The following is a 14,938-nucleotide window of genomic DNA, read 5'->3' as shown; positions in this document are numbered from 1 at the left end:
CTTGGAGAGAGAAAGAGAACATAAGGTATTATATGTTCAGACAGTCTTTAAGTAGCAAAGGTATATCCTCCCCTATAATCATCCATTCTGCCAAATTGATTTGTGCTTCTTTACCTATTTAATATTTCCACACTACTGGTATGCCTATTGATTTAATCTATCCTCTTTCTGAATGGCATCAAAAATCACATATCAGAGTTTATTTTGAGCTGTTGAAAGTAAATGGTGAAACAGTCCATTGAAAGAAAGAGAAAACAGATTAGAAACGGGTTAAAAATACAAATACGACATTTGCCACCACAAGGCTTATCACAGAAACTTCATAAACAAGCATCTGTCTTAAGAACTGGAAGTACCATTATCAGAAGTACTTTTTGTTTCAGATATCTTAATAGACTAAAAAATAGGAATGCGAGGAAAAGAGTTGCCAGAAGTTTTAACACTAAGTGTTATTTCCTGTTTTCAGGAAGTGCTGGAGTTTCAGAGTCAAGAATTTATAGGGAATCCAGAGGGCGTGGCAGCAATGAACCGCACATAAAGCGTCCAATGAACGCCTTCATGGTGTGGGCTAAAGATGAACGGAGAAAGATCCTTCAAGCCTTTCCTGACATGCACAACTCCAACATCAGCAAGATATTGGGTAAGAAAAACATTAAGAACTCAGTGACATATGGAATAAAGGTACTGTTGTGTTTTCTGGAGCTGTGGAAGGATCCTGGATTTGGAGGCCATGCAGGTCATGTTATCTGCTTATCCAGAAAATAAACATCATCATTGAGGCTTCTTCTGGTGATGAAGCATTCTATGTCCATTGAGAAATATACCATATTTCTACACCTCATTTAGCAGTTTGTCTTCATACTAATTATTTTAATGCTTTATCTTCTTCAGAAATCTAGAAATATTTTTACTAAGGCTGAGAAAAAAGTTGCTTTCACGTGAGCCACTAGATATTGCTACTAATCATTTGTACTCATTTCCTTGCATACTAGAGACAAGTTATTGTTAATCTTAAGGCCTCCTTCCTCTCTCATCATCCTCTGTAACAGAAGGATAAGGAGTTTTGTTTGCAGAATTCATCATGTTGTGGGGGTGAGGGTGGAGGTGGGGAAGATGTTTGTTCCAGTGCTATAATTGAAAATCAGTTTTAGATTCTTAGAACACAAGAAGATGTAGAGTGTACATTTTTACATTTATACTTTTAGTAACCTTAAGTACTAAAGGTACTTTTAGTAATACTAAATACTTTTCTGCCATCGCAACATTCAATTTAACAGAAAACAAAGTACACATTTACTCTACCCACATAGACACTGAAGCACACAGAAAAAATGGTTGGGGAGAAAGGGTGCTGATTATAAAGATACCTATTATAGACCAATTCAGGTCCCGGAGGGACGGCGGGGGAAAGAGAAGATTCCATTGCTTTCGTGCCTTATCTGACATCATTATCATTGTCATTGTCCCTAACTTCATCACTGCCTTTGTCTTCATCATCTTCATCTTCAAGTAGCCTGATGGCCAGATACGGGACAACATAAGAAAATTTTGATTACTCACTGTGTGACTTCTAAGAGTTAAGTGACAAAAATAGAATAGAACCATTTTATCAGAAAACGTTGGCTTTAACAAATAAGTAACAAAATTTGTCAAAATTATTAAAGTTTTATTAAAATTCATAAGGCACTTGGAATTGCACGGAGTTTATAAAGATAATATCACTTTTGGTTCATTACTGATCATCTATAAATGGCTAACATATGCATGAGGTTTTTTGTTTTGTTTTGTTTTGGAGATGGGAATCTTGCTCTGTCACCCAGGCTGGAGTGCAGTGGTGTGATCTCAGCTCACTGCAACCCCCGCCTCCTGGGTTCAAGCAATTCTTCTGCCTCAGCCTCCTGAGTAGCTGGGATGACAGGCACGGGCCAACCATACCTGACTAACTTATATTTTAGCAGAGAAAGGGTTTCACCATTTTGGCCAGGCTGGTCTGAAACTTCTGACCTCAGGTGATCCGCCCTCCTCGGCCTCCCAAAGTGCTGGGATTACAGGCGTAATGCGCCTGGCTGCATGTTTTTATGATCCCATATTCTCAACAAAAGTAATAGATGCCACCTAGTCCACAAGGTCCATTTGTAATGGGATCGAAATAGAAACCATTAGCCACTTAAAATTGTGTCTCATTTTTCACCTAAATGTTATCTAAAAAGACATGAACATGCAAAGCTTTCAGTAGTATACGTAGAAAATATGAAAATCTGTGTGTAAAAATATATATCCTGCATAATCAAAAACTTGAACTGATCAAGAGGAAATACACATTTTTTACATCTCTTCCAGCTCTGATCTATTTTTCCCTTTTGTGACTATATTCTACCTTCCATATGAAATTTCCCATCTTTAAAAAACAACATACCAGTTTCATTTGGAAAACCCCTAGAAAAGAATACTTTATGTAAGCATATTTCACGTTTTAATATATCAGTTATTCCCAAATTAGAAATCCAAAATTGTCAGAATAAAAAACTAGTTGAATACTAAGATTTCAAAACTCTCTTTATATTACTCAATTCATGTGTCTGAATACCAAAAACGTGATAATTATTAATTAAAACTATCTTGACTGTAAGAGAAATATCAGTTTTGATGATAGGAAATGATATTTTAGGAAATGCAGCAAAAGCCTCTATGGGAAAGAAATGACTGGCTAAGAGAATTCCCTTCTGATGTGAGGGAAAGAGTATTAGAATGACCATATGATTATATTAGAATAGAAAACATGAAAGAGAATACTGTCTAATTTCAGTCTTTCTGATGAAAATGTATTCTTTAAAGATGTAGCGTTTATATTTAGGAACAAATAAAACATTGAGGTGTTGTGGGCCTCAATATTTAGTCACAGCTTTAAATAAATAAGTGATCTTCAAATATCCACAAGATCATTCTAAATGACCCATTTCATACAAAAGTACAAAGAAAGCTTGATGTTTTCCTCTTTGCTGATTGTTTTGGATAACAGCCTCCGACAGCATGCCGCTAATTCATTCTGCTTAAAACAGGCGCTTGAGCTGGGTTGACATTTTACGTAGTCTCTGGGGATCCTGGTTGACATTTTAAAGGGCTTCTAAGCATTTTATAATACCCTAAAATCTGGTTTTAATAAGCCATTCTGCTGAAATTGTTAACATAAGGAATCACCTTTTACTGCTTGGCGCTAGATCAGGGGATGAGGGACATCTTTTTCTGATTAGATATACAGTAGTTGGAGTAAAATGTGCAAATTCACTACAGACCCCATGGAGATGACAATGTTGCTCAGCCCAAACTCTTCACTCTCAGTGGATTGCCAGATTTAGAAAGGAAAGGAATAATCATAGGACCTTATTTTTTCCCCTGTTTTGAGCATCAAATACTTTTGATTGAAACTTCCTCTCTTGTCATCAGGAGGAAAACCCAATTGTCCTTCCCTGCTTTTTTATTCTAAAAGAACAACCTTTTGAAAGCAGCAGGGTAAACTCCCTGTACAACAGTCCAGAGTAAGCAGCCAGCCACGCCCAAATCAAGTAGATTTGTTTTATCTTTTTTTTTTTTTTTTTTTGGTGATATCCAAAATGCTTTCCTACCATTCTCATCAAGTGTGTTTCAGGGGTTAGTTAACACCTCAGCTGCCTACAATGGTTATTGTACCTGCAAAGCCATTGAAATCAAAGCCAAACTTTTCAGTTGGTTAACCTAATTTGAGGGTAGGATGTTGAAATGAAACTGGATTTACCACCAAATGGAAATACTGCCCTGTACTGTCTTAAAATGTAGTAGTCAGCCATTTGACCCAGTTAGTGCTTAGGCTATCTTGATTCTTAGTTTTGAAAACACTTGGATTTATATGGCCATATTTTAAAGTGTAATTTAGGAGTCAGTGATACTCTTAAAGAAATTATACTATCAAGAGTTAAACTATTTTATAATTCCCGTTCATGCCAGATTTGGAAGCCAACTTATCTGAGAATTTACACATCTTTTATTATCCCATTTCTTTATATACATGCATCTTTTTTTCCTCTTTTTTTTTTTTCTTAAGCCAGACCAGCTTTCTTTAAGTTAGTCTAATTCCTCTTTCCACTGAAAGACCTCAACTATTATATTCCTCCTCAATAGGATGTTCTTCTCTCTGTGAGAAGTAATTTCTACAGCAAAACCTTCCTGACCTGCAGAGGATTGATCTTGCCTCCGTATCATACCCTCCTGCATTTTCCACAACTATAAGGAAAATAATAAATTTTGTAATTAGATATTTAATATATATTCCCTGACTGATATAAGCTCCAAAAAGACAGGAACTGTAACTTTCTTATTTACTCACTACTACATATTCAGTAATTAATACAACACTGTGCACATAGTAGGAAATACACAAACAGCTCTGGCATTCCAAGGCAGATTACTTCAAAGCATAAATATTTTCTTTCCTTTGAGAGGCCAAAGCCTTTTGGCATTTATATCATTTAAACTTAGGGAAGAATCTTGGTCAGTTCCTCTTCTAATTGAAAATACTGGTTTCGTTTTTGAATTTTGAGATAATGATAGCTAACAAATTTTATATTAGATCAACCATCCTTGATCCATTTTTCAGTGTATTCCTATTTGTGAGTTATTTATGGCAAGCTCACTTTCCACTCCCTGATCTGAAGTTCAAAAAACTGGTATAAATGCTTGGAAGAAAATCCATTGAAACGGTTGTTCTAGTTCAATAGGATCATAACCATATCTGTGTTTATATAGGTCCTGAGAATAACATAATGGTATTCAAGAATCTTCAGAGAATAATGCTGGGCCAACAAGGAGTTTGAGATTGTACCTACAAATGATATGGCTTGACCAACCAACTTAAAATGTTGGATGATGCTATTTAAACAAAAGTTTAAGAAAGGAATAAAAAAATAAATAAATAAATTTTAAAAAACTATTATTTGAACTGTAACCTGAGTTTATATTGTAAATAGAATAAATTCATATTGGCTTTCTAGATTTGGAAAAATCTGTATTTATACCTATGTAATACAATATCTCTTCCAATGGAAACATTTCTAAGGGAAGACATATCGCCTCTTTCACTGCATGCTTTAATAAATCTAACAGCCCATATTGAGGCACTCTCTACATGTGTAAGAAAGAACTATTCAACAGTGAGCTATTTGCATTTAAGATACGGAGTTATGGGTGAGTAATGAACTCATTTGAAAGCTTCTAAGATCTTACTTAGATGACATTTGAAGGCAGGTATAAGACTATTTGGTAGGGATATCCTAGTTCCAGTTTTTCAGTCTTTATGCACTCGTGTTGATTTGAGATGACTGTTTGCAGATAAACACACTTCATCTGCAAATAGATTCTTAAATCTCTCTTAATAAAAAAAAATTACTACTACTTCTATTACACATAGCCATACTGACAGAATCCAAGTTTTAAACCATATCTAAAATGTGAATTAGCATAAACTATTTTTATTTAAGCTTCAAACTTGTCTCTTTTAATCCCAACTAAATTCACACCAAAATTAATAGTGAAAAGAAAGGGGAAAAACAATTTGGGTTATTATTACTAATGCAGACTGTATCATGGGAAGTGACATCTTTGTATGTTATTGAAATTGATTAAGAGAAAATCATAATACACATTTACTGTAATTGTGACCTCTGCTATATTTTATATAGTAGGTGGCCATATGCAGGAAAGGGCGTACATTATAGCACAATGTAAGTTATGTCAAATCTGAGTCTGAGTCACAGATCTGCACTTCAATAATTATAACCCTGGCTAAGTTAGTTCATCTATTTGAATCTCAATTTTCTCATCTATGAAAATAGAAATGCTGTCTATTTTATAAGATTGAGGTGAAAGGTAGGAAAAAGATAACATATGTCAAGGTTTTAGCACAGTGTCTGGCACATAGCAGTTACCCACTCCATGTTCATTAATACTATAATTTTAATTATAAAGTTTTAATAAAATGAATTTTTAATTAGTACCATTCCTGTAAGCTTAAAATACTTAAACATTTTGGGGAGGATGAGACTACATGAGATATGTTGGGAACTTTTATAGTAAAAAACATCTCCCACATAAAAATACTCAGTAACTGGATAGTCTCAGATTCAAAATGTATGATAACATAGCATGTAACTTTTCTGTTCACAGGTGAATTATATCATGATCTAATGTAGAAATGAGAAATATATCCATTAAATTATCTATGAGCTTTAAGGTACATAATACAAAAGTTTGACTAGAATGCAAGCCAGAAAGAAAAAAAAATACTGCCCAGTGTTTATATCTTTAGGTACAAAACCACCTCCACCTCTGTTCTTGTGGGATCTCACTAATCAAAAACAGGTTTATGTATTTCTGGGTTTTGGTCAACATCTGTACTTTAGATTTTCTTGTTCTCAGCTATATCTCTTTTAGAATGCTTAGAAGCTGTGCAAATTGGAATCCTAACCTCCTTTCTTCATAGGATCTCGCTGGAAAGCTATGACAAACCTAGAGAAACAGCCATATTATGAGGAGCAAGCCCGTCTCAGCAAGCAGCACCTGGAGAAGTACCCTGATTATAAGTACAAGCCCAGGCCAAAGCGCACCTGCCTCGTGGATGGCAAAAAGCTGCGCATTGGTGAATACAAGGCAATCATGCGCAACAGGCGGCAGGAAATGCGACAGTACTTCAATGTTGGGTATGGACCTTTTAGTCATTTTTCTCATGGAGCAAACTTCCTGTTATACTTAATGGGATGTGAAACATATTTGTTCAGTTGCAAAGAGGCATTTTGAAAAAGAATCTGAGCTCAGAGTATTTTCAGGGACAAATAATCTCCCACATGATCTTGAAAAATATGTCCGTATGAATCCACTGCAAGTTCCTAGCTCTAACATGAGATCTGTTAACAACTGGCTTAAAAACAAGATATCCACGAGTAAATAATTTTGAAGTTTTCCATTAAAAACTCAGAAGTATAACTGGTTCTTTTCTTCATTGGTTTGCATTACTTCCTAAGCTTCACCATGATAAATTCTAAAACTAACAACTTTACTGAGATGATACAAAATAAAAATCATTTCAAAATTTAAAAAAAATACTTATTTCTAAATATAGAGAGGTTAGTGAACTATCAAGGTACATGTGTGACCTTTGTGGATCGCACAAGCTAGGGATTCTACTTAGGGCATAACAAGGTTGTGAACAGGAGGTTTCATTCTGAATTGAGAACGCAGCTCCGAGATGTTTTACAATGCTCCCGTGGCAAGGTTGTTGACAGTGTTGTAGATGTGCTACAGAAATGCATTGCTTCTAGAGAATTCTCTCAAAAAAACCCAAAATAAAGTTGTTCATGTTTGAAACAGAAGTTAGTTTCTAAGAGCTTCTTAGAATAATAAATATTGTTCTAAATGTGGGCAGAGAAAAACTCATAAAAACCTTTTCAAATCTGCTCTGTCCCCTCCGGTTCCTTGGAATAGGCTGCATGCTCTGTCCAGGGCTCTGTGATATTGCAAGCATGTGACTCCTTACAAAGCTAAACACAGAGTCCAACAGTTCTTGGGCAAATACTAAACATATGAATGAATAAAAGCATAAATGAACATCATCTCTTCATCCCTTCCAATAGGACCACCTACGTTATTTATAGGACTAGGTGCAAAAATGAGGAGACAGGGTCTCTTGTTAAAAAGTTATTAAGAATTTCAAGTCTGTGGCAGCACAACTTGAAATCAAGTATGAGACCTTAGCATAGCTGCACAGTTTGTACATCCATGAAGCTGGTCCTGCCTCCTACCACTACAAGGCCAAAACTGTTTCAGAGACTCAGTGGATAGTGTGAATTTGTTCAGCTCTGCTGTGTTCTGGGCAGTAAAGTTTTATTTTGAGAACTCTAATGTTTTAGGATTTTCCCATTAAAATTTAATTATCTTTACATTTAATTCTGGGGAAAAATGCTATTTCTGTATGTTATGGTGAAGGAAAACTGAACTTGGAATTAATGACCTGGGTTCTTCTGCTTCAACTTTCTGCACCTCAGTTTTTTAATAAAACAGTAGTAACAAAACAGGATTAAGAATAAGATGGGACAACACATGTAAATGTCTTGTACTCTATGAAGCACTCCATAGAAGGACGGTATTAGGCTGGGCACAGTGGCTCACGCCTATAATCCCAACACTTTGGGAGGCTGAGACAGGCAGATCACCTGAGGTCAGGAGTTCAAGACCAGCCTGGCCAACATGGTGAAACCCCGTCTCTACTAAAAATACAAAAATTAGCCAGGTGTGGTGGCAGACGCCTGTAATCCCAGCTACTTGGGAGGCTGAGGCAGGAGAATCGCTTGAACCCGAGAGGCAGAGGTTGCAGTGAGCCAAGGTCATGCCATTGCATTCCAGCATGGGCAACAAAAGCAAAACTCCATCTCAAAAAACCACAAAAACAAAAACAAAAAAAACAACAAGGTATTAAAGTCAAAGTAGGATACAGTCTGAAAAATGTTGGGCAATTAGATAAAATTAGTACCTTAGAATTGGACATTGCTGAGCAAATTAATTATGTAATAAAGTCCACATCTAACTATTCACTCACCCATGATATCTTTTTGGGAATTCCTTTCTTGACAGGCAACAAGCACAGATCCCCATTGCCACTGCCGGTGTTGTGTACCCTGGAGCCATCGCCATGGCTGGAATGCCCTCCCCTCACCTGCCCTCGGAGCACTCAAGCGTGTCTAGCAGCCCAGAGCCTGGGATGCCTGTTATCCAGAGCACTTATGGTGTGAAAGGAGAGGAGCCACATATCAAAGAAGAGATACAGGCCGAGGACATCAATGGAGAAATTTATGATGAGTACGACGAGGAAGAGGATGATCCAGATGTAGATTATGGGAGTGACAGTGAAAACCATATTGCAGGACAAGCCAACTGATAAGGGTCAAAAGATTGTTGTGACCTTAGGACTTAAAGAAGCCCTAACTGGTTCATCCTTACCAGTGGCCAAGCACATTAACTTTCTCATACACTGACTGTTACTTTAACTGTTAGTCTTAAATAGTTGGGACATCAGCTGACTAATAGACCTCAGCCTCAAAAGGCTTGGAAAGAAAAAAAAAAATACAACAAGCAAACAACAATATCAACAACAAGAGATTGAAATAAGCTATGGGTAAAATAATGCCAGTAATTCAGCTGCTACATCCAAGCACTGAAGTCTTACCCGTCAACTTTTTTTTTTTTTTAAATAAACTTTATGGCTGTTTGTTCTACAATGTTCTAGAAATTCTCACTCAGGTACACAGTGCCAACAAGTGGCTTGTGAATGTGTTTTGTTGTTTTGTGCTACAATTTTTAAAAAGAAATAAGTTTTGTTTTGTTTTTTGGGGTTTCTGGGTTTTTTCCTTTTCTTTTTCTTTCCTTTCATTTTTTTTTTTTCTTTGTAATGCACCTGACAGAAAAAAAAGAAAAATGAATTTCTCTTTACTTCTCTCCACCTTCTCCATCTCTATACTTTAAAGATGGAAGTCTGTGCATGAGGGGGAAGAGGGAAAAAGAGCCTGTTTTTAACTTCCTTGCTATCCACCACAAAATAAGCAATTATTTTCTTTAGAGGACTTTCTTTATCTATTGCACACCACACTACATCTTTGAGCAAGTGCCAAATTTGTACTGAAGTGTTGACCAAGTTCATTTTTTCCCTTTACTTTTTCCTGTTCCTTCTTAAGTTAGGACAGTGTTAAATCTTAGACAATCCCTGAAAAACCTGAAATACCAGCAGCTGGTGAGATTTGACTTTTTTTTTTAATGGAAACTGTAGGTGCTGTTCTCAGGTGAAAAGAGAGAGAGAGACATAAGAAATTTAGAGAAAAATATTTTCTGATCTTGGATTTTTGTGTGTATGTATGTGTGTGATTATGGTACTAATAGGAATAACGTTGGACCATTGTGAGTTAAACCCACATCTGGGGATGAAATCCCACATCCTCCCAAGTGACTGGTCTAGAAATAATCTTGACCTTGACTTTGCACTTCAAATGACAACTTAACCAAGTATAGGGCTCAGAAATTATATTTTTAAATGTCTAATATGATGATTATTGGATGGATCAGGTGGCCCTGTGTAATAGAGGTGTGCATGTATAACATGGAAGCTACTAGCAAACGGCTCCCAGATGTCCTTTCTCCCTGGTCAGTTGGTTCCATTAACGTTTGCTACTTAGTGATTTTTGTTTTTCCTGTTGATATTTCGAGCAAAACAATCATTGTTTTCATTGAATATATTTGGCCATTTTTCAGACAAATAGAATTAGCTTATTTCTTCAACATTCCATCCTTTCCCGATCAGGAAATGAAACTGATGATTTTACAAGGTATTTTTCACCCCTCCATGAAACGAGGTGGAGGCCTTTAGCATTTCAGAAGTGTGGGCCATGTGTAGTTCATGCCATAAAAAGTAGGATTTAATGAAAAGTCATTGCAGTCCAACAAAATGGAGCCTGGCTGCACCCAGGGATTCTTGCCACTGCTCTTCCCTTGCTGTCAGATGAATCCACTGAAGTCCAACTTTGGTTCGAGCAGAGTATTTGCGAAGAGCAACAACTGAATGTGATGGGACTGCTTATGTAGATTTTGCCAGCCAAATGCCAAGGCAGTTGTAGGGCCTGTACAAATAAATGCAAAATCATTTCAAGTCAATTGCCATTATTTGTATTGAAGTATCAGATAGTAAATACTGCAACTAGTAGCTCGATGTGCTATAGTTTTCACTCCAGTCATCATTTTCCTATCTCACCCCCCGAAACACCACCCTAAAGTTGGATTTTTACATATAAATAATGAAAAAAAAGAATCCCTTTTATTTTTCTCTCTCTCAGAAGACTTGCTCTGGGGTTTTGCTTGGAGGAGCTGATCATAGCCTGCATGTCAGAGATTTCATTTTGTTTGTTTTTCTGTTTGTTTTTGATGACTTTATTTTCATTTGAACTGCCTCTTTTTGCTAGTGTTGTAATAATGATGATGATGATAAAATAATAATAATAATAGTAATAATAATAATAATGGTCAGCTGTTCCCAGATTAGTAAGTTATGTATAATTTATTTTATTTCTCCCTTTCTATTTTATTCTGCTCTGATTTGGAAGTGCAGCCAATAAGCTGTTAGATATTTAAAACAAATTTCCATCTCCAACTCATATATGTATGTATATGTATATATATACATATATATATACACACACACACACACATTTACCCACAATTTTACTTCTCCTTCCATAAGTTTTCTCCTTTTTAAGAATTTTGGCCCCAACAATATCAGTTCTGATGTTTAAAACAAAGGAGTGAATTAATAGGAGGGTCGTGTTCAATCTTAATTAACTTATGCTCTCATCACTCATTTTAGTTATTTAATTGCCACAGTCATCTAGAGCCAATTTTTTTTGTTTCTGTTTGTTTTGTTTTCAAGCACTCTGGATAAGGAAAAAATAGACACTTGTTTTTATATCATTTTTATGTACAATGTGAAAACAGATTTTTAAAAAATTTGTTCTCTGTCTTTGTTAACAAATTCCTTCTGATTTATGTGGGTTCACCTCTCACGTTTGCTGGATACTTACTTTACACCATGTTATAAAAGATGCTTTGTTTTCATTTCATGACTTTGGGCTACAAGAATACTTTGTTTTAGCTCCAGGTAGATGCCATTGAAGGCATTCGTGGCTGAAACCAATTCTAACACACTTACCAGTGAATTGACAACACGTTGGTGTTTAGTCTTTTTTTGTTGTTGTTTTATTTTGTTTTATTTGAAGGGGAAAACAAAATTGTTAATGGTGACTTTTAACTGCTGAAATTCAAAAGTTGATTTTAGTTAGGTTTATGTCCGAGACTAAACTGTGCATGAACTGAAACAAAAAGCAAGTTCATAGCCCTGCATTCTGTTCTCCTGTTCTGACGGTTAATTCACTGGATATCAAATTTTCTTTGCCCTAGTTTTCCCCAAAGGAAAACAAAAGCAAAAATAGTTATATCAATATTGAAAGTGCTTTGAAGTCACTTGATAAAAGGTGCTATGAATAGCAACTTACTGTGTTACTACATTGCCTTTTTGGCATTGGTTGATTTATAATTTTGGTAAAGGATCCTAAAACCCTGTATTCTTTTTCTGTGCCTCATAATGACCAAAAAAGATAAAGTAAAGAAAATGAGAGTAAGATCAAAAGATCAAACTAAAACATAAACAGTCTCCCTCCTCTCTGCTTTCTTATCTGTCTGTTCACACTTTATCTCTTTTCCTTTCTCCCTCTCTCACATGCACACACACACACAAACACACACACACACTTGCCCCGACACTGAGAAATAATCTTGCCAGAATTTGGTTTTTAATGTTGTTGTAGTCAGTTTCTCTAAAAATAGTCCTGTTTTCATATGAATCTAAGACAACATCACTGGAGAAAATAAAGTTACTCATTTATAGTTACTAATAATAACTTAGTGATTAAGTTAATACAATTGGATAAAATACAAAACTATTCTTCAGTACATTTATACCTAAATTACTGAAGTCCATTTTTAAAGTTCATTTGGCATCTGCAGTTAAGAGTTAACCATGTATAAAATCCCTCCCAAAGAACATAATCATCATTGTTAAAACCAAATCCTCTTATAAAGAACAAATATAAAAAAAAAAAAAAGTTTTCTTTGGTGAAGCTATTTTATAGATTTGATTTCTGGAGTAGAATTTTACCTTAATTCATCTAAAGAAAATTAACCATTTTTTGGTCCAACTTCAGATATTTTCTTAATCCAGAAGCTGTGACTGTTCCCAGAAGAAACCTCTTATATCACATTTAAAACAAAAATAATTACACTTTCATTCATTCTAATGGGTAAATTATTGAATTGTAATAAACAACTGTATATTTACAAACAGGTTTATAAGATATTTGTCTATCAACTTAATAGTAAAATAAAACTTATGGGGTCCACAAGGAAAACTATGAAGGCCACTTAAAGTGGTTCAGGTATCTCTTTGTCTTGTAGGGCATAGCTGTTGGTTTAGCCAGGCTTTTACAGTATTTAATTTTAAAGTTTCCTATAACTATCAACTTCCCAGGTTGAAGATGATGTGTTGAGTTTCCTACTGATTGATTCCTGTCCTCCCCAGTGTTTCTGTCACTGGTTCACTAAAACAGTATTTATATAGCTCCACTGGCTCTAAAGCTTTTAGTCCTTCTAACATTTTGGATTTTACAAGTAAAAATGGAAAAAAAAAAAATAGAAAAGAGACAATCAAATGCCTGGAGCTTAAAACAAAGTATGTGCAACCTACCATCTCACTTGAAATTTAATGAAATAAATAATTATGTAAATATAACATAGAGTTATAGATTTATATTTTGTTCATAACACATAGTGTAATATAAGTTGTATATTTTCATGTTTTTGGTTTTATGTTATCATTCATGCCACAATAAAAATAAAACAGGAGTTTATGTGCTCTTAAAAAAAAGATGTGGGTTGCCACCAACCTGTTTTTTGTTTTTGTTTTTTGTTTATTTTATTTTATTTTTTTGCATTCTCCTTTTTCAGTATTACTGCCATGCAAGGCACCAATAAAAACAGCAAATGTGTTCTTTACCTATTATACTGTGTTTCTTTTCACAATTATTGTTATGAGGGTGTAATAGTTTTATTATGAAAAGAACGAAAGTATGGAAATTTAATCTTGTTTTTGATATAAATAATCCCTCTTATTGAAGTTGACTTTGAGAACTAAAGGTTTAATTTTTAGCTGTGGACATTCCCGGAAAGACAGTCAGGACTTGATATAATGCGTTTCACTCAGACAGATCTAGCTTCACCATACTGTCAAAAGATACTGTTCTTATATGTAATTGATTCAACACAATTGAAAACCCGACAGTCGAAAGCACCTTTAATATTGTTGTTTTCCCTGGCTGGACACTATCCTTGGGTGGGGGATGGGGGATTTCTACGCTTTAGAATTGTGCTTTATCCTTTTGTTTGTATAGAAGATTTATAAATTTCAGATCATGAAATTACTAAGAACTATAAATAATTTTCACCTCGCTGGTATCTAATTTTGAATAATGGATATTTCTGAATTGTTTAACATTAGCCTCTGAGTTCTACCTTAAACTTTTTTAGTGAATGTTAAAAACAAGAAGTCTCCTTTCCTTTCAATGGCCATTTTTGCTTGTCTCTTCCACCATAATATGTTTTTCTACCTTGATAGTTCTCTATGTAATAGTTTCATATAAGGGTGTTTGGTTGGTTGGTTGGTTGGTTGGGTGGGTGGGTGGGTGGGTTTTTTAAATAGGTATCAAGACAATGGGTCAGGTAACAATGAATACAAGTATATAAAAGGGTTTATTCTAGAAACACTGCCCACTGTGTCCCTTAACAGGAGTATTTTACAAAATCTGGTCCACAGACCACCTACTTCAGAATTAACAGTGAAAAATGTAGATTCCTGGGCCCAACCCCAGATGTAGTGAATCAGAATCTCTGGGGATAGAACAAAGCTTTTGCTATTTAACAGCTCTAAATAATTCTGCATACTCTTACGTTCCAAAACAATCGGGAGGTGGGGATATTTTTCTCTTCCTCTGCCTACCTTTTCTTTGCATGTCAAATTCTGCAGTTCCTATTACCTACCATACTTCCTCTTTAGGCCTCTGAGAAAACCTTGAAACAGGGTCAGTAAGTAGGCAAGGGTTTGAGGTTTTAAGGAGCTCCCAATCCCTCTATTGTTTGGAGGACATGTGGTCCATCAGAACCACGTTGCCACTCCTTGTTTCCCTGTCTTGTGTTGCCCATCATGGCAAAGCAGTAGACTTCAGAGACTCCAGGCAAGTGGAACACTACAAATATAACAAACATAGAA

At 35.4% G+C, this 14,938-nt stretch overlaps 1 protein-coding gene across 23 annotated transcripts in view; it reads left to right on the top strand.

Moving 5' to 3' along the window:
- SOX5 (SRY-box transcription factor 5) overlaps positions 1 to 13,675 on the top strand; it is a 1,038,891-nt gene extending 1,025,216 nt beyond the window's left edge. For 19 of the 23 annotated variants that reach the window (XM_021923254.2, XM_021923247.2, XM_021923244.2 and 16 more), the window contains 3 exons: positions 467 to 640; positions 6,512 to 6,728; positions 8,656 to 13,319. In XM_021923254.2, the coding sequence (XP_021778946.1) occupies positions 467 to 640; positions 6,512 to 6,728; positions 8,656 to 8,959 (695 nt within the window). In that variant the 3' untranslated portion in view covers positions 8,960 to 13,319. Of the gene's footprint in view, positions 1 to 466; positions 641 to 6,511; positions 6,729 to 8,655 lie in introns of all 23 variants that reach the window. The other 4 variants (XM_021923251.2, XM_021923253.2, XM_003906113.5 and 1 more) reach the window with 2 other exon arrangements.
- Positions 13,676 to 14,938: the final 1,263 nt, after the last annotated feature.

Source organism: Papio anubis, chromosome 9, assembly GCF_008728515.1.
Source record: "Papio anubis isolate 15944 chromosome 9, Panubis1.0, whole genome shotgun sequence".
In the NCBI taxonomy this organism is placed as follows: domain Eukaryota; kingdom Metazoa; phylum Chordata; class Mammalia; order Primates; family Cercopithecidae; genus Papio; species Papio anubis.
Note: the sequence above shows the minus strand (reverse complement) of the source record. Positions and strands in the feature narration are given on the sequence as shown.